This window comes from Callionymus lyra, chromosome 4 (genome assembly GCF_982586985.1).
Source record: "Callionymus lyra chromosome 4, fCalLyr1.hap1.1, whole genome shotgun sequence".
Lineage (NCBI taxonomy): Eukaryota > Metazoa > Chordata > Actinopteri > Syngnathiformes > Callionymidae > Callionymus > Callionymus lyra.
Window position 1 is genome coordinate 17,227,098 of NC_141821.1, and position 25,596 is coordinate 17,252,693.

Here is a 25,596-nt window from a genome sequence, read left to right on the forward strand (position 1 = left end):
TATGGAACATTATTCTGTCATGCTCTAGTAACAGTTCTTACTCGTTGGTATCATCACTGCTGAGCGGCTTGTCCAAAAGATTGTCCATCCCAGAATGCCATGCGACATTCCAAGCGACCTGCAGAGCATGGCGAGCTGGGGCCAGGGTCAGAAGGTCAGACGAAGGAGCCAGGATACAGCAGTATGGACTGACAGCGTGATGGCTTGCTGCCTGGAAGGGCAGGTTGTACCTGATGGATTGTCAAATTATTGATATTCAAGAGCACAAGGAATGGTTTTACAATATTTCTCATTTGGTTTTACCTGCGGCTTACTGAAAGAGGCAGTGAGAACGTTGACAGATTACTGCTGCAGCTGTCTGACCTTAAGGACAAACACAAGGTCGTAAAACTTCTGAATAGATGTAGAGACCACATGAGTCAAATAATCTTCAAATGAACCCACCACATGTTGATGTCTGCAATTTCATCGAACAGCAGTAAACACATCAGGGCAGCAATATCACTCCCATTGCTTTTGTTCTCCTTTAAAATGAAGGATGCTGCAATAAACACAATTATCTCTTTTAGCATATTCTCTATCAGATTAATGTCATCTTTATTTAAAGATATGAGACATCCATTACTACTGACAAATACGTAAAGGAAATAAACATATTTCTCATAAACTTAACTCACAGTTCATCCCTGCTGTTCTTCGATTGCAGCACAGACATTATTTTTTAATGTTTTTTTAAATAAAATATTGCACTTTAAATTTACAACAGAAGTGCGACACTGGCTTTCTATTTACAATGTCACAGTGTGGTTCAGGACTATGAGTCAGTGGGTGACTTGTCATCTGCTCCTGGCTTGCCCCTGAGCAACAAAACCAAACATGTAAGGTTGTTATTTAATGAGTTGTCATGCGACTGTACCTCGGAGCAGTTTGAGAAGCAAGGGGTTGCGCCTCGCCAGCCTGTGCCTCAGAGCAGGATCAGCGTACACCAGCTTCCTTAGAATACATACACAGGACTCCAGCATGCAGCCCGTGCTCTGGAGAATACGAGCACACAAGCACGAATGCTGTTTAATTGAATGGAAAGAATAGTAGCAAACACAGACTCGGAGCAGGCTGCCTTTTGTTTCTTTCACTGATGTGCAACATCATGGGGGCTGAGGCAAAGTGAAAGTTTTGGTTTTCAGGTAAGAAAACAGTACAATAGATTTTACACCCAGGCAGTGTTCAAATTTACTTTCGACTCATTCTGTCCCTCCTTTGTTGTTCTGATGTTTCATTAAAGGGCAGCTAATGTATTGTTGTAAGGGTGTCTTAAATTGATCTTGGAGCTACATGAGAAAGCGTTCTTAAGCCCCGCCCACTGAAAAACCCTGTTTTTCTGGAGATTATTTGCCATAAACACACCCACTCTGCTGTGATTGGTAAAGCATCGAGGTTCGTCACCGCATTTTATCAATCCCGGAAATCCCAACCTCCAAGGGACTCGTTGTATAAACAAATCCGGGCGTGATTACAGCTGGCAGGGAAGGGAAGCGAAGCGAAGTGAAGCTATTATTACATTTTACATTAATGGACTCCACTCTTGTACCCTCTCCTTCGCTGAGATTCCCGGCGGGGGAGAACTTCAAAACGTGGTCATGATGAGAGACTTACTGCATCTTCGAGAGGAAGACTTCAACATTTGAAACATGCGAGTCAGGAGAGTTGGGTTTTCTACTCGGCCCTCTTTCCTGCCCTCCATAGTCTAGTGCTCAATCCAGCATTGGTCACTATTAAAGAGTAGAGCCTAAAATACTCGAGTATTAGTACTTGAGTCACCACAGGAACAAAGCCATGTCTTCGAACAACTAGTCCTCCACTGAGATGCAAAACACATAGCAAGTAAGTAAGTCAGTAAAGGTTTGTAAAGCACCTTCCTAGACCAGGGACACGAAGCGCTTTAGCAAAGAAAATCAATAAACAGCTAAAATACAAACTTTAAAAGATCAAGACACACAAGACAAACACAGGAGTCCCAGAAAATCAGGGAAAAGCCTGCACAAATAAGAACGTCTTACATGACTCCTTCTTAGCGTTCTTATTATGGATATATATATTATTTTCGTTCCAAAATTCTCAAAACAAAAACACATTTTACCTTGTTGCCGTCAACACTTTCTATGACGAGAGATATTACTTTCTCCGTTACTCCAAGACTCTTCAGAACCGGGTGCATTGTGGTGTCTGTAGAAGACCACAAGAAACCTTTTTGTTATTCTGATTCTTGTTAAGCTTAAGTTGTAGCAAAACAGTCTGTTAATATGTAAATCACATTCTGAATTTAACATACATTAAATAAGCAGCAGCTGTAAAGGATCAGTCTGAGCTCACATTCTCACCTTGCAGAACTAAAGACAGCTGTTCAGCAGAAGATCTCCTCAGACTGATATCTACAGTTTCGGAGGACAGAATGCAAAAGAGCTTCTTCACAGATTCCACCTGCAGACAAGAAAACACAGCCAGACTGTGTTAACATGTGACTAATATCAGCTAAGCGACTCATACCTTAAGAACAGACTTCTTGCTCGTATCGAGTTTGACATCTAATGGGACTCGGACGCAGAACAGATTTGGGGAGAAAAAGATGTCGGGTCCTTTTGCTCCATCGTCACTCGTGAGGTGGGGCAAAATCTGTTGCACGGCTGCAGATCTTACACTGCAACAGACAAACATTAACATCCAGTTTAATAAATATATGAAGATGGGGAAGGAGAAAAGGAGTAGGGGATAGCGAAGGGAGAAGCATAGAAAATAATTAAAAACAAAACGAGAAAGAAAAAAGATGCACACAAAAAAAAGGAAGGAAAAATTTAAATAAAAAGGAATATTGATTTCTTGGATACTAAGAGACTTTACATTGCGATAGAAACAGCACTCACTTGGATTGTCTGCTAAAGAGGAGTCTGAGGGCTGCTCTAAATTTGGTTGCACTCGGAAACGTGTTCTCTCCCACCATATCTGACGCACCACTTATGAGCAGGACGCAGCCTCCCAGAGAGTCCTGAGTGCTGGCATAACTCTGCCACACAAGAGGAAAGAACACAGAGTATGTCTGGGCAAACAATGCAGCAAACAGTGGGGAGCGTACAACAGTAAATATGCATCACTTTGATTACAGCTGGTTTCATTTCGTCTGTTGTTGACATGGTGGGCTCATCTCTAAATGGGCTACTTGAATTAATTCACAGCTGACAGACTAGTCAAAACCTCATGTTTATTCATGCTAATTTCCTGGTCTTCTGTTGCCTAAAACTGAACAATTATTAAAAGCGTGTGTTTCCTCAAACACAAAAGGAAACACACAGTATGTAAATGAGACAATAACAAGATTCCTCTTGCTGGCAGCTCTGTCTTTGTGGTCTGAGGGTAAAAAAAATTGCACTTTTGATCATGCCGCTTTGATTTTGGAGCGCTCATAAGATTTTGACAAACAATTACAAATACATAAAAACACAACAACATACACTCGGATGACAGAATGTAGTACCTGCAACACAGGGATGACAGGATAAAGAGCCTCAGTAAATCGGTCCCAGGTGGATGTTGTCATGATTAACTGTCCTTTGAGCAGGAAAAGAAGAATATCCTTTGCCACAGTGTTCACCTATTGACAGTAGAACATAAGGTCAAGTGTGAATATTCATAAACAGTAAGAAAAGTACATTCAATATTTCAACGGCTATAAACAAGGCAGATAGACGATATTGTCTATTCCAAGTTCATAATCAGCAGCTCGCAATATTCAAACACTACTTTAGATTGCAAGGATTCAACCAGCAGCTTGTCTCACAGGATTTATCTGCCAGTGCAACTGTCTTTTTATGTAGAAGAGATATAAAGCATGCAGGCATTTCTTTTACAATTGCTGTATCTCCTTCTGCACCACAAAGAGTGACACATCTTCAAATACTGGAGGGATCCCGGTGGTAATTCTAACAGATATCAATTGATGAACACATAATTTCCTTGGTGGAGTTGACCATTCATTGTAGAATGAAGAACTTGACATTTAAATGTGTATCCAAAGCCATTTGTCAAGGCATTATTGTAGACTTGTTTTCTCACCCTCTCAGAAGAATCCTGGAGTCCAAAAGCACTCATTTCATAAAGTACTTTGTGGTGTAGCAGGAAGTTCACTCCACTCGTGACACATGGTTCCAGCCGTGACACATTTTGAATACCAAGGCACTCCTATAGATATACGCGATAACACGTCAGCACATGATGTATAGTATCCACAGCTTTGCTTGTACAGAACACTTTGTCTTTGCTGTCTTTACAAATAGGAAAAAAGGTATAATAGAGAGTAAACATAATGCATTTTACATTTTAGTTTACTTATTATTTGTGTTCACAGTTTAAATGTAAAGATGGCTACAGTATATGTGACACTTTCATTTGTGAACAGTGTTCTGTTCTGACCTTGACCAAACCAAGCGTGCATTCGTACGCCTCTGTCTTGACTGAAGGCAAAGGGTGTGACAAGAGTTTGAGGATCAGCCTTTGACTGTCTGTTTGAAGAACTGGACTTGGCTGGTCCAGCTTCCATCTGAGAGGGGATAACAAAAATGTATAGTTAAAAGAGCTGAATATTCTTAATCGTAATCTTTTACATACATGTTGGAGCAGAGCTGGACGCAGTCGTTGATGATGGGCAGGTGATGATGAAATGGGAGACATTCTATTGATCGATGTGCCAGCTCCAGTAACTCAAACCAGTTTGTAGGTCCCTAAGAAATTTAAAGGTATCGCTGTTTATTATGCAATAATAAGAATATATTATACTATGGGAAAATGTCTACTAAGGTCCTTGGCTCCTGCAAAGATTTGAGTGACATCATATCCTTTCTCTGATGTCAAAATAAAAAGAGGGTGTCTTTGTAATAACCAGAAAATAGAAATAGTGGATAGGCTTGAATCATGATTCTAACATGAGGAATGTTTTATTGGAAAAGAAACCATCATATTTTTTTAAGGTTATCCTTTTAATTGTGAATTGACTGTAAGCTGCCAATAGTTATATGTGGAATTTACCAGACGAGGAAATGGTTCTGGGTGAAAATGACTAAAACATGTAACCTACAGTATACTAAAAGTACAATATGGTAAATAATAAAATGCTTAAACATTCAAAACAATACTCAATAATATATATACTTAAAAAGTCAAGAAAACACAGAGACAAACACAGGAGTCTCAGAAAATAAAGGAAAGCCTGCACAAATAAGAATGTTTTATGGCCCTCAGATCACGATCATCACAACCTCCATACTTCTTAAAAACAGGTCAGACACCACATACCTCAGCGTGTACCTCTTTGAGGAAGTTACAAGTGGATTCCATCCACTGAGAAGCACAGTTTACTCTCTTGTAGACGTCATGCCCGTCACTGTTGATCTGCTCCAAATAAGCTACTGCTGTCTCTTGAATGCTGGGTAATAGGCTTCCTAGTGACTTGTCCAGGCATAAGTGAAAAATGGCCGTTGCAGTGTTTTCCGGGAGATTGTCACTCGCCTGCAAAATAAATGATTTGCTCTTTTTTTATATGACTATATATATAGTTCAGTGATAGCAATAACAGTGACTATAATTAGACAAACATAAACAAGATCTTCCTTTATTCTATTACATTTAACGTAACAGAAACAGTTGGAATGTAATGCCATAAACTGTTCATTCACACACACATGAAACCTAGTTGAGTTATAATTCTCACATGAATATATATTAATCATCCCTGCCATATAACTAAAATTGTAACTAGTGTGATCACACCTCTTGTGTGCTACAAGATCACACCCACCTTCTCTGTAGGGAGGATGGTTTGTAACAGTCTGACGGTGAGCACAGCAGTGCATGTGTAGGCAACTCTATGGTGAGTTTGAGAGCTGCAAGAAACGTCTGCAAGGCGGTCCTGATGGTAGCTCAAGACATCCCCCAACAGTTCCAAGCCCATGTGCAGCTTCCCTTTCTGAAAAAAACCACAGTCATTAATGAAGACAAAAAAGCACATGCACCACACACGTTCTCAGAGGATGGGCACGTTCATTCACACATAATCTCAGTCTGAGTCCGGGAAAAAAGCCAAAACACAAATTGTTCATTGCAGGGGTTAGGAATTGAATGTAATCAGATTTCAGGGTTATTTGTGGATGAGATACAGATCCACACTATCCCGGTATGAATAAATTGGAGCGATCTATTCTTGGCCACTTTGTTCTGAGGAAAAATTAAGTTGATGGAAATAAATGAGCCGGCAGGGGGCAGTAGACGCCCTATACATGGTTTTCCTAGCGTGCTGTGCTTTAAGATCAAGTAGAGGTTGTATTCACAAAAAAATATGTACACATAAGAACAATACAGGGTTGTCGAGTTTGCCCCTCTGCCCAAAATATCAGGTAGGTAATAAGCATTTAAGAACTATGCATCATAAAGGACACACTTTAGGCTGGGAGTGAAATTATGATGAATGACGACAGTAACTATTAACCATTAAAAACAGATTGGTGTATTTAATGGTGAGATTAAGACATTTGAAGGCGGTAGACTGAATTATAATGTATTCAGCTGAATCATACTAGTTCTTCTTGATAGTTGAGGACCGTATGCTTGTGATTCTGGCAAATTGTCTGGTGGCCGACCGTGTTCCTCCTTTCAGCTGAGTGTACCCATTCATCTACATAAGAGGCTGTCATGAGCTGAGGTTTGACTTGCCAGTTCCATCCCCACTAGACTCGGATCATCCCAGACCATCTCAGAAACACTGCTCCCGATCAGAATGACGCTGTCGCACAACAGCTCCAGAACTCGACGAAACACATGACTGCCATCTGAGATAGAGCGAAAAATAATAATAATGGATGAGAAAAAAATGTTTATCTTTTGTTGTTTTTCAAGACAAATTTCCTGCACAGTTACTGCTATGGTTGACACCCACCAGTCTTCAGCAGCGGTATGGCATGCTCCATGGTGGCAGCAGCGAACTGAGGTAGAGTGAGTTGCTGCAGCTGCAGCTCAGAAACGTCTTCCACACCCAAGTCAGGAATCGCCAATTGGAGAACATCTGCAGGCGAGGAAGGCCTGTCTATGACAGCTTCCACTGATGTCCCACCTCTCTGTGAACTGCAGCAAACAATAGTATACCGTTTTTAATAAATAATTTAATATCATATGTCAACACAGTACCCAGTGTTGCCAATAATTTAAAAACTAGAACACTAGAGGGTACTCTTACTAATGTAACGGAAAGTTTCTCTTGTGAAACTACAACACAAGCTTCAGTCAAACTATAAGACCAATGTAGTTTAGTGATAAATGCTGCGATAGAACAAAAAATCATGTTAACTTCTGCAAAGGGAGTATTGTTAGTATATTTGTCTCTTGTTGTTCAAAATATACTTTATTTAAATGTTCAGGAAATAATGGGGCAGATGATTAAATGTTTGTTTGTTCTATAAATTCATCTGAATTTGAAAAGATTTCAAGGAATTGTGGTTCAAATTATGTGTTTTTAACTACTGTTGCCATGATTCGGGGTTCACAAAAAAAAAATGTAAACGTTAAATCTTACATTTATCATCTAATCTAATAAAATATTACAACAACTTAAGAGTAATTACATTAATACATTGTGTTATTCATTCAAAATTGTCTTGGGGTTTCTAGACAAGAGTGAAGCGTTGTGTAGAAGAATGTGCTGTGTTTTTTAGTTGCAAAGATTTCCAGTATATTCAGAACTAAACCAGAGCTTAAATCATGATTTTCTTAAAAGTAAAACAGCGATTCTTTCCCCAGTCAGTGACTATGACTAAATTTGCATGTACATGTAGCATCAGTAAAAAAAAACAAGAAAAACAACCAGGTTTTAGATCTTCTCATTTTCATTCTACTTCTCTTTGGACCAAACTTGTTCAAAACAAGTTATTTCTACCAGAAACATTCATAAAACATGGGGTTGAGTTGTGTAGTCCTTGAGCCAAGAGAACCCTATTAACTCTTAATAAGCTCTGCAGTCACCTTCATGTGGCGGACTCTCAATTCCTTCATCAGGGTTTTAATAAAGCCCAACACTTATTCACTTCGATCACACACCTGTTTGAGACTGCATCTCCATCTTGGCCATCTCCCCTAGCTCTCTGGGATGTACGACCCACAACAGAAGGTCGGGGAGAACACGCCGTTCCTGGGGAGGAGGTCCGGGAACGTCTTGTCCCTCGGACGTCTTGGGATTGGGAAAGTGACGAGTTCTGGGATACTGGGTCTACAGAGGCACGAATGAAGACGAATTAAGCACTTGACTCGTATGAAGAAAATCCTGAGTCTTGGTTTTATTGATTTTCATAGAATATGTGATTCTTAAATACATATGTGGGTATCTTCATTTAATCAATAAAGGAATATGAAAAATAGTCATAAATATTTGTCAGCCAACAAGGAACTCTACCATGCTTTTTAGAGTGAAACCCTGGATCTTGATGGAAGCGAAGTCTCTGCCTGAGGCCTGCACAGAGCTGACGCAGGCAGGAAATAGCCTGCAAGTGAAGGTAACTAGGTTCCCCATTTTCTGAGCCATGTCGCAACAGTGAAAACAGGTTCTGAAATCAGAGAAGAAAAAGTGGATTATTACTGAAAATGGGAGGGATTTTTTACGAAATTTGTTTTCCTAATAATACAATTTGAGAATAAATAAAGAGATTGCAAATTTAAATTTACGAATTAAAAACTAGTTGATGTTTTTTTTGGAAAGATAAGTAGGTAATAGAGAGAACTTAAGACACATATTATAGGGGCATTGGATTTGTAAGATGTAAGCAAATGTTGTTTCTGCGAACAAATGAGACAAACAAAATATTTTTAAATTACAGTATAACGTTTATCAAGTAAGCAGATATACATGAAGTATGGTTTTGTATTATTAAGTTTCACCAAGTTCAAAGAACAGTCCTGGGATTGAGTAAGTCGTGCCCATATCAGTCACCAAGATGGCACTTACAACACCCAAAGTAAGCTTTCCCACACCTTTAGAACTGCCTATTAGATCAGGGACACTGAATTACATATTGGAGCTTTGGCCAAGGACGCTATCTGACAGGTTATTATTTTTGAAATCCCTTAAGAGTGACCAACCCATAAATCCCACAGTGGGTCAGTCACAATGCTCACCTGAAGAAGACGTCATTTAACTTGCCCGGGCGTCAACAAGGAAATACAGAATTGCTTTTAAACTCCCTCAAAACCATTAAAGAAAGGGAGCGTTTTATTAGAATAAATTGTGACTTAAAATATACATTATAAGTCAAAATTGCATTGCAAACTTCAGTTAACCTTTGTGGAGATTCGTTAAGAAATACTGATAGCAATAGAATAGACATATCAAATATTAAACTTAAAATTAAATAGTAGTAAGTAAGTAAGTATTTGTTATTTGTAAAGCGCCTTTCTAGACAAGGGTCACAAAGCGCTTTAACAATCAACAACAATACACTGTTAAAATATATACTTTAAAAGCCAAGTCAACATAGAGACAAACATAGGAGTTCCAGAAAATCATGGAAAAGCCTGCATAAAGAAAAGATTCTTAACATGTTTCTTGAAATAGTCAGTAGACTCCATCAAACACAGATCACTGATGTAAGGAAGAGCCTGACAATGAATAGCTCTAAAAGTAAGAAACAACATTTTAAAATGGATCCTGAAAGAAACTGGCAGCCAATGCATAGTTTTAAGGATCAGGGAAATGCGCGTTCTTCTACTAGAGACGAGACAGCTCCTTCTTGTCAAATTCTATTAAAAAGAAAGAAAAAAAAATCTTTCTATGAGTTAACTTACGACAGTAAAAACTATACTACTGAATTAAAGTAAATGTAAGTAAATATTGAAATTTTTCTAAAGGCCACTTTTGTACTTATTGACATTCATAGAATTTACATCGAATTTTCGGAAATAGGAAAAGATGAGCTATAAAGTCACGTAATGACTGAATAATTACTACTGCCAAGGAGGTCATGTGATTACGGTGTTTATCTATCCAAATGTTGGTAATATAACTCGGATAAATTGCAAATAAATGTAGGTAAATTAATCGATCGTTGGTTTAATTTGGTGGGGATCCAAAAATCATTGAATGGCTTATTACTATCTGTGGTGCAGATGACACATGAGGGCGAACTCCTGTGCTTACGCTTTTGCCCTATAGAGCTAAATGCTTTCAAAAATATTCTTTAATGAATAAAAGAAAGGTAGAGGGTTCTTTTCAATGACAATTTGGGTATAAATAAGCAGGTTTGGAGATGTCCGACTTACCTTGAGTGCTTTAATCATTAATATTGAAAATAAAAAATAACTGATTAAAAGGACGTACCTGTACAATGCTGGGCCTTTGTAAGAAGATCTCTGCAGGAAAGTCCTTCATTATAACATCACACAGGAGCTCACATGTTGTCCAAACCAAGTTGGGATTGCTGCTCCTTAAGGAACTGTTAGAAACACACCATAACTCAAAAGGTCTCGACTGCAAACAATGGTCAAACAAAATTTGAAAAACAACACTAAAGTGTACTACATCATTAACTAATGTTTGAACTCATTTATAACAATGTTACAAATGTTAATAGTTTAAACTAGTCTCACTCAAATCTCATGTTCATCAACAAGACAAGAAGGATCTCTTACTTCTCATTGGATGACAGGATGTGTCTGTCTGTGTTCGTCAAAGTCAGCCACGGAAAAACAGAGAACCTGAGGCAACGTACAGACTCGTGCACTAAACAAATAATTATTCAAATTAGTAAGAGAAGTGAGGGTGGAATACATTCAAAACATAACAACACAATGAATAATGAACCTTTTATTGCTTTGGAATTTAATATGACTGGTGGCGGAATCCCACAAGAGGCAGCAGAGACGGAACAGAGGACTTATTAGAAAGACGTATGCTACATTCAACCCTAATTTAAATATTTTATAGATTTAAAAAGTCAAAAAAGCTGTATGCAGTAAAACATTTATTACAAGTATGTTATTGTAATCAAAGTAGCATGTCGAAAATACACATTAACACACTGTGAAAGACTGGGATCCTTTGATATTGGACAGCTCCCTTTTAATGATACACATTAATATAATGAACACTACCTGCTATCCTTCCTGGAGGCAGATCTGTAGGGCATGTGGCACTCTTGTTGAAGTACCCACCATTAGGAAACTCAACTTCTGCATTTATAGCTGTAGGAGTCAAAGAAAAATGTTTTGCATTACACAAAAAGAAAAAAAAAACAGAATTCCCAGTATGGCATTAGCTTGAAAGAACTGGTTGATATGAAACACCTGTTGCAGATACTGCTGGCTGCCCATGTAAGGAGGTCGCTGTTTGAGGAGGGAATAGTTCTGGAAGCTGGAACAGCTGGTCCAGGGTTGAATCAATGACAGCTCGCAGTCTGGGTTCCACGTTTGACGACAGTTGGGTAAGAAAGTCCACTGCCCCAACGTCTCTCAGCATCTGCGCCGCATTTGGATGCTGCAAAAGTAATTTCTTTTTAAAAAACAAAATAAAATAAAATGATAAATAAAGAAGTTTTCTTTTTTTTTTTTTTTTTAGATCAGGCTGCGCGAAGGGAATCATTTCAATAAACTCTATTCATTTCATAAGCGTTATTAAATTAAATTCCACGGAAAAATTATTGTTTCGGGTAGTAGTGAATTTTTATGGCGGAGGAAACACTTTACAAACCTTACAAGAACGGACATTGTAATTGTGATATAACTTATGGTCATATAATGTAATAATTAAACTTATAATTGTAATTAAACAGGTATAATACCTTTCTAGAGCCAGACACATGTTGATTTCATCATAATAAAATCATAGAAACAATTAACATTAACAGTAGATTTAATTATTTATATTAATAAATATATATTATATTGATTTTCTGGAACTCCTGTGTTGTTCTGAGTGTTATCTTGACCTTTAAAGTATATACTTTATTGAATATTGTTTTGATTGTTTAAGCGCTTTGTGACCCTGGTCTGGAAAAGCGCTATACAAATAAAAATTACTTACTTACTTACTTATGATTACTTTGCAATTTTTATATACGTTTTGTATCATTTTTCCCTTCTTTATCATTTATTTTAAATCCTTTCTATTCGAATGCTTTTAAGAATATAGATTCCTGTATTATAATAACAAAACTTTATTTATTGTGTACCTAATTATTGTGTTATAGCTATTCTGCTGTGTGTAAAGTAACGGTGACTGGATTGAAGTGTGGTTTCTGGTTGTAGCTGGAGCTATGTTCCATCCCTAAAGGACCCAGGAGGGAATAAGAGATGGAAAGAATCTGTCGTCTTGTAATGTGTGTTTTCTAGTTTGGTGTTGTTAACCTTTAGCGTTCCCTCAAGGCAAGACGATAAGATAGTGTTTCCTCAGTCTCTAGTGATTATTAGAACTTCTTTCTTTGCGTGTGTGTGAGTTCTTTAATGTGTATTGATGATCAGTCAGTTGGTTGATAATTCAACGGGTTGATTGTTTGTTTATGCACATCTTTTTTCCAGACCAGGGTCACAAAGCGCTTAAACAATCAAAAACAATACTCAATAAAGTATATACTTTAAAGGGCAAGATAAAACTGATAATACAACAGGAGTTCCAGAAAATCAAGGAAAAGCCTGAACAAATAAAAAAGTCTTCAGATGTTTCTTGAAGGAGTCAGTAGATCATCAAACACAGAGGGAGAGGAAGATCGTTCATAAGCTTAGGAGCAACAGCCTGGAAGGATTTCTCTCCTCTGGTCCTGAACCGTGTGCGAGGAACCATCAGTAGATTCTGATCCACAGACCTCAGAGCCCGAGCTGGGGTGTAAGGCTGGATCAGATCACTGATGTAACCAAACTCTCACCATATTCACAAAGCAAATGAATTTATATAATAAAAAAAAAAGATTAGAATATGCAAGAAGAACGATACAACAAAATGAAAACATTCTCAAGTTTAATCTCAGTATCGTCTATACTGTATAATCTTCTACAAAAACAATATCAATCCTTTTTAAAACTGTTTGCATGTCTAGAAAAGGATGTTGTGTCCAACAACCCATTATTTTCTAACTTATCTAGTTTGATAAAGCTATTACAGTCAGTTTTTCCACCTCTGCTCTTTCCTCATTGGAACCCTCTGAGGGACACGGTGACCATCTACCTTTGATAGAGTCGACAGCAGCTCAAGGACCTCCTCTTGCATGGGCACCTCTGGGAAATTGAACCACTCCAGCAGACACACGAACAGCTTGCGTTCCTGCACGACGTCCGGGATCGTGACCAGAGAATGGTCCAACTTGCTCACGATGCTCCTCAATGCGCGGACACGGATCTCCACGAGTGAGTGTCCTGTGGCGAGAGAAAACACAGCTAATGTCTGTCGTCGAAACAACTTTGACAATGTTATTTAGACTGGTTTAATGCATTATAATATTAATATAACATCAGATCATATGTTGCGTATAATAACATGTCAACTCAAAAGCAATGCTAAAGTAAAGCTAATAGTTTATCCTACCTAGTTTCTTTATAACCGGAGCTAAGTCCATTTTTGTGGGGCAATTTGCTGCGAGTTTCTTTTGCAAACTAAGCTTTAAATGAAGTTTATATGTGACTGGATAAAGATGCTCTTTCTGAGCGTCTGCAGATCAATGTTGCCGGGCTTGTTTTTGACAAACGCGCCATTCCGGCTACTTCCTGGTTGTGGTGCGTTCAAGGACGTCAACATTGCGCGTGGGTGTACTTTTTTTTATTTTTATTTTTATTTGAAACATATTTCAACTTGCTGCATATTTCACTTGACTTGACTAGGCTTTGTCTGTTCCGATCATACTTATTTTAAGTTTATTTTAAAAAGGATTTAAAAAGCTCCTGTTTAGAGATTTGAACTCATCACCCCTGGATTCGGACTGAACGCATGTTTATTATTTATGTTACAACGATTAAAATTGATCAAAGTGTAGCTTTCTTTTTTCTTTTTTCTTTTTTTTTACAAATTAGACACAACGTAAAGTAAAGTATAATTCTTATAATGGCTGTTGGAAATAAAATAAGTTCAGTTTTAAAGCTCATCTTTATTGAGTTATTTGCAGGGATATAATATCTAAACAGAGAGATACTTTGAGTTTTCCTCTGAAAATGGTAAATGGGAAGAGAACATTATGAAATCAATAATCATTTAACACACACATGTAAATATATATATTTATCTTGTCACTGGAACTCGCTCCCACCGACCCAACATACATTAACACACTGACTGTTTTTAAAACTCACCTAAAGACTCACCTTTTTAAACTGGCTAATTCACTGTAACTCTTGTCTTATAATGTCTATATTTTGTAGTTCCCTTTAAAAAATAAAAATAAACTTTTCTATTTCTCTTAACTTTAAAACTTGTTTTGTAATCTGTCTGTATGGTGTCCTTATGTGTTTTGAAAGGCGCCTTATAAACAAAATGAACAATTATTTTTATTTAATAGAGAAAATGATGTTTCCTCAGATACTTTAAACCGAAGGAAACATTCTCACATTCCCTTCAACACCTTATATCAGAACATTACGGTCTCAGTGAGCCATCTATAAATGTCCCCCGACAGAAACAAGAATCCGGTCGCACCAGATCTGACACATGATGTGTTTTTGATATAAAGAGTCGGCCGAGTGTTAATTAGGTTATAACATCTTCCAAACATACACAGTGTCAACCTAGGTGATTATTGAAGTGGAAAAGTGATACATGGATAAATAAACTGTTTTTCCCAACACTGTAACGCACTTTGTATTAGATGCACTTTTGTCCTGAATTTTTTCTTCTTTAGACTTCTAGATTAAAATGCTTTAGTTTTGACCTTGTGTTACTTACCTAAAGTTGCCTTACATATACTGTGTTAGTGCATGTGTGCATACGTGTGTGTTGCACTTACAGTATATTTGCTTTGAAATTTTAATATCCCATAAGCTGCATTAAAAAAAACAGCAGCCCTCTTTATGTACACCTTGAATAATAACTACTATCAGTAATACAATGTTATATATTTTGGATCAAAAAGCTCCATTAAATAGAGATAATGAATAAATGTTTATAATAATATAAAAGTAGCCAATCAATAAAGTGTTGTTTTAAGAACGATTGCACCCATATGGTTGAAAAACACAAGAAATTGCTAGCATAATTAATCATGTTAAATCAAGGGGAACAGACATGAAGAACATAAGCATGCAAACACAATTTATTCAGTGTTGTTACCAGCCAGCAATTTGGAATGGGCTCAAGTCTAGATGGCTGTGGGAGTCATTTAGTCGTATGTTGGACGCAGCTGCCATGCCAGCGATTAATACACTTGAAAACTCTCATTGTACGTAAGGAGAAATTGATGTGTTAGATTTCTTTAATGGTGAGTTCAGTTTTTCTTTTCTGTGGAATTGACTCGACTGCGATTTCCACGTACGTTTGATATTAGAACGATGTAAGATAACAACCCCAGCATGTAACTTTTTCTTATTATTTTTTTATTTTTTATTTTAGTAGAAGGACATTTAAGTGATATCTCAATCTGTTGCAAAGTCCAGGAATCCAATTGAATGTGACTATATGTTAGGTCTTGATACATCCTTAACAGTATTATCAATTTTGGCAGATTGGATTATAATTTAGTCCAAAGCCTATTCAAACAGAAATATAGTTCATTTAGTTTGAATATTCAACCTTTAAAATGTAATCCAAGTTTAACCAGGACTTCTCTACAATCCTGCTTTGAAATAAGGGTTTGATCTTGAGTGTGACAAGATTCACACACTGGAGAATTCAAGATTTTTGACACGAAATGATCATCCAAAGATGTAAGGGAGTTGGTCAGATCTTAAGTGTCTTAACAAACAGTAGGACACTTCATGAATGCATTTTCAACGTACTTTTTCATATAAAACATTGTCAATTTGTTGTATGCTTCCTGTGGTTTTACTTTGGAACACTTGCGGCGGGGAGTTGTTTTTGTAAAATAGAAAGAGACTGCTATTAGTACATGTTTGATCTGTTTACCCTGTCAGCAGTGGAAAGCCTTCCCGCAGTCGTGCGCGTTTGCTTTTGCACTCCGGCTTCCGCGAGAGCAAAGTTTGTTTGTCAGCTCTAATTTGGCTTGTAAAAGCATGGCACCGCTGCATCTCAGTGTCCTTGGTGCTATGTAACTAAAGAGCTGCCATCCCGCTCCTTCCCCTCCCACCGCCGCCGCACCCTCCTGTTCCCCGACACATCAAGAGAAGGCAGCCTGATCAACCCTAATAGGGCTCAGTAATTAGTGTCTTTGCATAGAGTGTGTCTGCTCACAGCCGCCCTGAGCAGGTTGGGGGAAAAGACTGCCATGCACTTGACAGAGTGGAAAAAACAATGAAATGTTAACTATGTGGACCAAATTAGCTTGGCAGTGGTAAACACGATCTCTTTCCAAACAATACTGACATTAATTAGAAAACCAATGTTTCATTTCAAAGTTCAAGTTGTTATATGAACTTGGAATGAGTTGGAGAGTCGTTTTCGATGCTTCCGGATTGTAAACAGGAAGGTCCACGCCGGGGCCAGTCACGGATATGGTTTGACTACAATGATTGATTATCAGAAATGATTAATACAATAGTGTGTCAATTAAAGCTGAAGCAGAATAAGGAAACAAAACATACAATTGGAAATGTTACTATTCACAGATGACAAAGATATTAAAGATCAACCGTGTTTCAAAAGTGTTTCTTAATTAGATGTAACGTATCAAAAAACTCTCATTTCATTGAAATATTTAAATTAGAAAATGATCTTAAACCCCGCCCACTGAAAACACTTTGTTTTTCTGGAGATGAAATGTTGTTTACCATAACCACACCCACTTTGCTGTGATCGCTAAAGCATCAAGGTTTTGTCACCACGCGTCATCAATCCCAGAAGTCTCCACGTCCAAGTGACTCATTGTAGAAACAAAGCTTGGCGTGATAAAAGCTGGCTGGAGGACAAGTGAAGCCCATTATTACGTCATAACGGACTCCGCTCTCGTAACCTCTCATTCGCCGAGATTTCAGACGGGGGTGAACTTTATAAAGTAATACCTTCAAAAAGTTGTCATGATGAAGGACTTACTGCATCTTGGAGAGGAAGACTTCAACATTTTGACATGATGTTGTGTACGTTGAAATTCATAGAGTGGTTAAAAGTACAAATATGGCAAATATATTATTATTATAATTATATTATTAAGTTGTAATAACTTGATAAAATGGTGCATTAAATGTATATACATTGTCAGCTGCTTCTTCCCGTGGTCTTTCGTTTTCTTTTTCTTTTTCTGGAGTATTTTGTTTATTGTTTAAGCGCTTTGTGACCATGGTCTAGAAAATTGCTTTATAAATATAAATTACTTACTTACTTACCTACTTTCAAAAAAGGATTTCATACACATTATATAGGCTTTTCCTTGATTTTCTGGAACTCCTGTTGTGTTATCAGTTTTATCTTTCCCTTTAAAGTATATACTTTATTGAATATTGTTTTGATTGTTTAAGCGCTTTGTGACCCTGGTCTAGAAAAGCGCCATACACATAAAAATTACTTACTTGCTTACTTACATACCAGATGAACAGGTATATTGTTTATTCCTCGAATGAATATTTAGTTTTATGCTTGACTACTATTTTTTTCATTACTTACTGCTTTTATTATAAAAAATAATAATTATTAATAATAAACATAACATTTGCACAATTACACAGAAAGCAACAACAAAAAATATGAAAATAAATCATTATAATTTGACGTTCTTTTTTTTTTTTTTTTACCGCAAAACTGATACAATTTCAATGTTTGATAAATGTTTACTCATTTACAATTGAAGAATCAAAAGCTATTTAAAAAAACCAAAACATTTTTTTTAATTTATTTTCCTTATCTCCTTCTTGCAGGATAATAAAACACTTTAAAAAATGTTTCGGTGTGTTTATTTCTCTGGTTTTCCAGAGACATCTCGCTGTTTTTCTTGCTGCTTCAACTTGATGGAGCGCCTGTGTGTGTGATTCGCTGCTGCCTCACTTCAACAGGCACAAAGGAAGAAAGGAAGAGGCCGATCGCTACTGACTGCTAGCTAACCTGGACTGAGAGGTGACATCGTGTTGTGAGACTGTGTGTCTGTCATCACAGACCCGCCGTGGAAATTGACAGAAGACCAACAACAAAAAAACAATGTACGCGCCCGCTTCTTTCATTTGGACGTGGGAGGACATTTAACGAAAGGTAAACTTGTTATTTGATCGACTACAAACAATGCTAGCTCCATTAGCTTAGCTTACGTTAGCCAACGTTTAAGCGTAGTTTTGTGGTTCGCGTCGTCTCAAAACAAACGTTACCGATACAAAGATACATTTGCCTTTTTGCTTTATGTACGTTTCTTTAATCGTTGATAGTTGTGTTTATCATATTTAAACGAAAGGTTTACAACTGCCAACTAACGTGCTAGCAAAGTAGTAGTAGTTGTGCAATAGCAAAACATTAATCGCAGCAGTTGTTGTTTACTTATCAACCCCAGACTCACTGTTGTTCTAATGTTACAATGACTGGAAGTCTTTTATTGGAACGTAGATATTAAATGCGTATTTTAAACCACTGTGTATCTTCAGGCATGGAGTGTTTCTCAGGCCTTGTCAAGTCAGGATAAACCTTGCTTTTGCTAGTTGGGCGAGTTCAAGACGTTTGTGTTCCTCATTTCAAGTTCCCCTTTCTTACATTTCTTGCATCACTCTGTACTTTTTTTTTCGTTTTTTTTAATGCTTCATTTTGTTTCTGCAGGATCAAATGAAAGGTGGTGGAAGTGGAACTTGACCCATCCAGTCAAGTAGAGTCACCATTTTCTTCGACATAATGGTGAGTAATCCGATTTGCAGCTGTCTTTCTTGATCACTTCACATCCGTTTGTTTGTGGTTGTTTATGATCCAATTTCACTGAGTCAGATTACTGCGTCACTTTCACCAACCATGTTTCAGGTATAGCCACTCTCTGTATTTCAGATTTTAAGGCGTTAATATTGATGATCCCCCAACGCGTATTGTGCTTTTTATCATTATTTTTCACACGCTGCTTAAATAGAAATGTATATAAATGATTATAAAAACAGGTTAAACTGTCCTTTTCGTAGCAAAAGCAGCTGTCAAGGATTAAATCTGGAGTGTACAAAATGATCCTGTTAAGTGAGTTTTTTTCATCACTATATATTATCAACAGCAAAAAAACATTTTGTTATTGTGAAAAGACATACATTTAGCTCAAACTCAAGACAAGGAAACCATTTTTACTTTACTTGCAGTGAGTGTGGTTGGAGTTCAAAAATAACTAAAGATAGATAAACAATCACTTCATTTATGACATTGGCGTACGATATAAGGAGCTATTGATAAGTAGAAATAAGAAAATACACTGATGCTTTATCCATCTGTTGCATATCCCCATGTCACTCCCAGATGTTTGCGTCAAACCACACCCCAATTCTTTTTGTTAGCTCATGGGATTTACAGACAATAAGCTGGTCATGCATTCTTTGATCACAAGAGTAAGTCATCTTTTATTTTACAAATACTATAGAAAGTGAAGTTAGAATCAAGTCACACATTTTCTTTTTTAAATAAGTAAAAAAGCAAGTAATCAAATCTAATTTTAATTTATCCTTAATGTTAATTAATTCAGATGCTGGTTTACCCTCCTTCCCATTAAACTCATAGAAATATATGTTGTTAGGATGGAGTTAAAATGTATAATAATTAGATGGTCACATGTCAAGTTTGTCTATTATCTTTCCCTCTAATTTATCTATAAAAAAAAACACTGTGAAAATGGAATTTGAAGACAAAATAGGAAAATTATAAATTCAGAGGGGACAAGGTTATACAACAGGCAATAAAATGGATGCATGAAATATTACCAGTTGTGATTTTTAATTAATATTTTATTGCCAAGGATCTGTCACCTTAATTGAAGAGAGCAGTTTAGGTCTAACCGGTAAAGAAAGTTTGACGACGGCGGTATCGAAAGGATGCTGTATAAGTTCTATAGCTTAACAGATGCACAACATTTTCAGTGTTTCTTTTACTTGCATCACCTTAGGTTGCAACATGTTGAGCAAAGCTTATAGTTGGGAAATGCCAATAAAAAAAACATTCAATCACGGCTATGAGCATTATTTTTACATTTACCTCTGGAACTGTTCAAACAAAAGAAGGAGCTATACATTTCTATTGTGAGATTATCTGTTCTGTTTTAAAGGTTGATAAAACCAAACATTAAAATATTTTGGTCTTTAATTGTTGGTCATGCTTATTTTTACAACAATCATTGTGATTTTTAATTGTCAGGGATTATATGAACACATCGTTTAAACATTTCGATTTAGAGAAGCCCCCTCACTGTCACTTTAAAACTTAGTGGCTGTTCTTGGTGCCTTTTTCTTTGTTTTATTTGCTTTTATTGTATTGTCTTTTATTTTGTCTGATATTTGTATGTTCTGTACAACACTTTGTGTCAGCTACTGTTGACACAAAGTGTTGAGTTGACTTGTGTAAATTAATAAGTTATTGCGCAATTGTTTCAGTCATTATAGATAATTATCATTTCTATTCATAAATGTTGCTGTTATTATTGTTATGCAAGTGATTTTGGGTGATTTAATTTCAGCTGAGTCTAAAAAATGTTCTTTTTCTGCAGGGTTGGATGGCTTCCCTGTATGCATGACTTGTTTTGAGTGGCCTGATGGGAAGACACTGTGGATAGTGCTTTCGTCGGGAAACAAGGAGAGTCATCACATGCCCCCGCTTTGGAGGGCCTGTCAGTATGAAGAAGATAAGCCTTAAGACCATCCGCAAGTCCCTCAGCATAAAGGGCAAAGAGGATGGCAACTTCGTCATGCTTCAGCAGCCCTCGGTGACCGCAGAGTTTTCGAAGGAGGAGTCTCTTTTCGGTGGCTGCTACACCAAAAACCTACCGGGCTGTGATCTTGCCAGCGAGGAAGACAAGAGTGGGCAAAATAAGGGTCGTTCAAAAAGCGAGGGGATTATGGGATCTCTAAAGAGAAGGCTTTCTGCCAAGCAAAAGGCGAAGGGGAAAGGTGGCTCGTCAACTATTGGATCTGTGGATGATGATGACACCTTCTCTTCATCTTCTGCCCCGATTAGCTTCAATGAGGTCAAAGCCCAAAGACCTCTAAGATCTGCATCGCTACACAGTCACCATTACAGCCCTTCGCCATGGCCTTTTCGGCCAGTGAACTCTGAAGATCCATGTATCAAGATGGAGGTGAAGGTGAAAGCAATGGTTCATTCTCCTAGTCCAAGTCCTAATCTCAATGGTGTCCGAAAAGACTATCATGATTTACAAATGGAAGGGCTATTTCACGACCAAGCAGAGTCCCTAAAGAATTTCCAGCAGCCACAGAATGGTGAGCTGCATCTGAACATTGATGAAAACGATGTGCCTGTGGTGCTGGGGTTAACGCCCCAGGACTATATTCAGTACACAATGCCTTTAGATGAGGGAATATACCCAGAGGGATCCCATTCTTGCTGCTTAGACACCTTGTCTCCTATGGAGGTGGTGGCAGAGGCAGACAGTGGGTCCTTACATCTCGACCAGGGTCAAGAGGATCACGATCTGGATAATGTATTGTCACCAGACTTGTTTATGGACACTTCAGTGAACAGTCTTCTCATCAGTTCTGCTAGTTTAATGCTTCATAGCTCAAGGGTCGATATCCCACCACCTCTCACTCCACCCATGCCACCTTCAGGAAGTCATGGACACATCCCAAGGACTTTTTCAGGATTCAGCTCTACAGACAGCCATGTTGCTGAGAGAGTAAGACATCACCTCAACTTTGACCCCAATTCAGCTCCAGGGGTGAGCCGTGTTTATGACTCCGTCCAGAGCAGCGGGCCGATGGTCGTCACCAGCCTGACTGAGGAGCTGAAGAAACTAGCGAGGCAGGGCTGGTACTGGGGCCCCATCACCCGCTCCGAGGCCGAGGAGAAGCTGGTGAACTTGGCAGATGGGTCATTCCTAGTAAGAGACAGTTCAGATGACAGGTACCTGCTCAGCCTTAGTTTCAGGTCACAGGGGAAAACCCTCCACACCCGTATTGAACACTCAAACGGGCGCTTTAGCTTCTATGAGCAGCCGGACGTGGAGGGTCACACGTCCATAGTTGAACTCATTGAACACTCTATTAAAGACTCGGAGAACGGAGCGTTTTGCTATTCCAGGTCTCGGATAGCAGGATCTGCAACCTACCCCGTCAGACTAACCAACCCAGTGTCTCGGTTTATGCAAGTGCGATCTCTGCAGTACCTCTGTCGCTTTGTAATCAGACAGTACACGAGAATAGACCTTATCCAAAAACTGCCCTTACCCAACAAGATGAAAGATTACCTGCAGGAGAAGCACTACTGAGGACAGAGATGGGACAGTGGTGGAATTTTGCACTTTTGTCTTCAGTTAAGAGATTTAATCAAGGTTTACACAATCTGACTGGTTCATGCTACAGTTTTGGGATTTAGTCTGGATTAACAGCTGTTCCATTTACACAAGCAGATATAATCCTTTCCATTATACAGCAGATAGATGAAGCCTAGTGAATTATTGATGCTTCTTTTTTGCACTCTTGAGACACTAAATTCAAGCCTTTTCTAGGAATAAATTAAGTGCATCTTCTCAAACAACTTGAGCATTTGTGTACACCTGGAAAATGATGAAATGTGACGACTAGCTCCATGATTCCGCACATCAAATCTCATTGCTGAAGCCAACAAAAAAACGTTACAATAATCCCTTCAATTCTGGTCCCTATTTCGCAATTTAACTATTTATAATTTGTCATTGTAGTCTAATGTTGGATTGATGTTTTAAACAGAAACGTGATGGACTTTACTCTGTTTTTACAAGTACACAAATGCTAGGATTAACAAAAACGGTTATAACTGTATTTTTCTTTATCTCAGACACACTTTCTCTTGAAAGATTTTAACTTTCTGTTCTGCTCTTCATATTTTCCATAGTGCAATAGTACTCCCTATCACCCCTTCATAGTCTTTGATGTGCAAAACCAGAAGCATTAAATATTCAACCGTCTAGCTCACTAATGTATGTCCAAAATATACAGAACTTATTCACGTGGCTGCTACCTGTGAATTACCCATTTGTAAAAGGCACATTGGAAGATACATTAACACATTTTTGAAATGTTCAAAACGACACCAGCTTCACCTACAAATGTCCAAGAAATTTCTTTGAAACTTGATCAGCGCCAATTAAACAATGCATTCAATTTTGTCTTTGTATGAGACATTTTTGGAACGGTCTCCAACATGGGCCCATTTCAAGATTAATTTCTGTGTTCAGAGGTTCCAATAATACTGCATTTTGGCTACTTGGGAACTAACACTATATTCAATAATTCCCTGTTTATAATTTTTGACTGTCTGCTAAATTCAGTGGTACCAATGATGCTGGAGATTCACACTGTGCTTTGGGAGAAGCTATATACATTTCTCTGTGTACCATTTTTACTTTGAAGAGTAAATCATCTTGCCATAGGAATGTATCACAAACTGCACAAGGTCCGGCCAATCCCAAACAAAGGCAAACTCCATAAGACTTTGATCTGCATGTAATGGGAGCATCTATGTAAAAGGCTTGGGTGTTGAAAGCATTGATGGGAAGACAGAGTTGTGTGCAGTGATGTTAGGCTTATTTAAACAAGCTGTAATGGGAACGAACCTGTATGTTCGTTTCAATACCTCAATGTCAGCAACTGCCCTGACTCTGGCTAAATTAAATGAAAGTGTTGATCAACCATTGTCCTTGCATCAGGACGGGTTTCAACATATGAAAAACCGCTGCATGGTCGGAGAGAAAGTGAAGATTTGCAAACGTCTCCGCAAACCCGCTATGTCTCCACAGCCTGTTCATACCAGAGCGAAGGGAAGAGCACATAGTTTGCTACGCAAGTGCTTTAAAATAACTTGACTGGGAAATGTTTTCACGTAATGAATGAGCATATTTTGGCATCCATGGCCTTAAAAAGTATTCTAAATTAGTTGTCAGTTAGGCCGCGGGCGCATAGATATAGTGAAATGATGAAGTTGACGAAGCTAAAGATAGATTTCAAATGATGTTGCATGTTTCAAAGTCTTAGGAGCATTTAAAAACTTTTGAGTTGTATAGAAATGAAGCACCTAGATAGTTTGGCTATGTAAGACGATGTCTTTTCAATAAGAACAACGGTTGGAGACGAACAAGATGTGTATTGTTCTACAGTCAGGAGCTCAATGACATTCTGCATTTACTTATTTCAGGCATCAGTTGTATTATCCCAGCAGTTTCAAGCAAAAATCTGTCCAACACAACTTCCAGCGTGACATGCGTGGATCTTCACCTCCTCATTTGTCCACCATGAAGATTTATCAGTTTCACGTTTGTTCTTTATCTCTTTGTGTTTCCTTTTAAATGGGAGTCTATAATGTTTTTGTGTTGTGACATCAATGGGAGTTCTAAGCTTTGTTTAAAAGCCTGTCATTTGCTCATGGGCTCTCCAAGGAATAGGATCATAGACAGAATGTGGATGTAAACTTTATTTTTCGTTTGCATGCGTGTTTTTTCTTTCCTTTTTTTTTTTCAGTTCAAATGTGAAAGTTTCGTTATTCAGTGTTTTCTTTCCTCCTAAGAAATTCTTCATTCAAATTTGACGAGCTGGAACTTTCATAACGTTTTGATTTTAATGGTGAAATACATGATCCTTTCTTTTGTGCATCTCCATGAGAATACCTGAGGCTTACCAAGCTTATGTTTGTGAAAGCCCATTTCTCTTACGGAAACAACCTGGTACAGATCAGAAGACTATTTTATTCTAAATGTGTTCTACACATTTGTGCTGCTTATGGATATCATTGCCTTTTCTTGACCTTAACAACAGGGAAACAGAACGTCATCAATTAAGATGCATGTACAAAAAACACTGACTCTGGTTTTCATCTTGGGAGAGCGGAAACAGTTTTGGATATTCCGCCACTGGTCAGTTGGAGAGCATTTGTAGCGATAATTAAATCCCCTGTAAAAATAACTGGTTCACTCCAGTTTGCATTGGTTGTCAGTTTTACGAAATTGTCTTTTGTATATTTTCTCTTCAAATCAACAGTGATTTATTGCACATTTTGCATACAGTCTGAAAGGTTTTTGTATTTGCTGATTAATAAATAAAATGGAAAAAACAGCTGTATTCGAACTGGTTTCTGTTTTGATCTATTTTAGATTTCGCGATTGGATGCATTTTGCTGATGCAACACTATGGAAGTTACAAGTTTAATTGCTCTGCATTTGCATCTATTGAGGCAGATTTCTCTTAAAATAACTTTAACTTTATACTCGCGCAGGAGATGCGAATGTGTGTGCAGGTGAATTCTTTTGGCCCAAGTAAAACACAAATGCACCCATTATGGGCTATCTACTA

General features: G+C 37.8%; 2 protein-coding genes across 3 annotated transcripts in view; one reads left to right on the top strand and one right to left on the bottom strand.

Moving 5' to 3' along the window:
• rttn (rotatin) overlaps positions 1-17,895 on the bottom strand; it is a 35,139-nt gene extending 17,244 nt beyond the window's left edge. The window contains exons 1-25 of the mRNA XM_087788971.1: positions 17,874-17,895; positions 13,595-14,050; positions 13,238-13,425; positions 11,365-11,554; positions 11,173-11,262; positions 10,711-10,801; positions 10,400-10,514; positions 8,483-8,633; positions 8,131-8,299; positions 6,977-7,161; positions 6,754-6,869; positions 5,843-6,010; positions 5,341-5,553; positions 4,657-4,769; positions 4,462-4,588; positions 4,105-4,230; positions 3,527-3,643; positions 2,919-3,058; positions 2,545-2,695; positions 2,379-2,478; positions 2,138-2,223; positions 917-1,034; positions 445-541; positions 304-363; positions 42-230 (exon numbers count right to left, since the gene is read on the bottom strand). Of these exons, the coding sequence (XP_087645097.1) occupies positions 42-230; positions 304-363; positions 445-541; positions 917-1,034; positions 2,138-2,223; positions 2,379-2,478; positions 2,545-2,695; positions 2,919-3,058; positions 3,527-3,643; positions 4,105-4,230; positions 4,462-4,588; positions 4,657-4,769; positions 5,341-5,553; positions 5,843-6,010; positions 6,754-6,869; positions 6,977-7,161; positions 8,131-8,299; positions 8,483-8,633; positions 10,400-10,514; positions 10,711-10,801; positions 11,173-11,262; positions 11,365-11,554; positions 13,238-13,425; positions 13,595-13,625 (3,131 nt within the window). The 5' untranslated portion in view covers positions 13,626-14,050; positions 17,874-17,895. The remainder of the gene's footprint in view (positions 1-41; positions 231-303; positions 364-444; positions 542-916; positions 1,035-2,137; positions 2,224-2,378; positions 2,479-2,544; positions 2,696-2,918; positions 3,059-3,526; positions 3,644-4,104; positions 4,231-4,461; positions 4,589-4,656; positions 4,770-5,340; positions 5,554-5,842; positions 6,011-6,753; positions 6,870-6,976; positions 7,162-8,130; positions 8,300-8,482; positions 8,634-10,399; positions 10,515-10,710; positions 10,802-11,172; positions 11,263-11,364; positions 11,555-13,237; positions 13,426-13,594; positions 14,051-17,873) is intronic.
• Positions 17,896-18,167: 272 nt separating this feature from the next.
• socs6a (suppressor of cytokine signaling 6a) lies at positions 18,168-25,365 on the top strand. 2 transcript variants are annotated; one of them, XM_087788989.1, is made up of 3 exons: positions 18,168-18,346; positions 18,899-18,973; positions 20,805-25,365. In XM_087788989.1, exon 3 carries the CDS (start codon positions 20,931-20,933, stop codon positions 22,539-22,541), a length of 1,611 nt encoding a protein of 536 aa, XP_087645115.1. In that variant the 5' UTR covers positions 18,168-18,346; positions 18,899-18,973; positions 20,805-20,930; the 3' UTR covers positions 22,542-25,365. The 2 variants fall into 2 exon arrangements, with proteins under 2 accessions (XP_087645115.1, XP_087645116.1); XM_087788990.1 differs by having other exon boundaries at positions 18,169-18,214.
• Positions 25,366-25,596: the final 231 nt, after the last annotated feature.

Coding starts and splice junctions, on each gene's coding strand:
- socs6a (XM_087788989.1), top strand. CDS start 20,931: ATGAAGAAGATAAGCCTTAAGACCATCCGCAAGTCCCTCAGCATAAAG.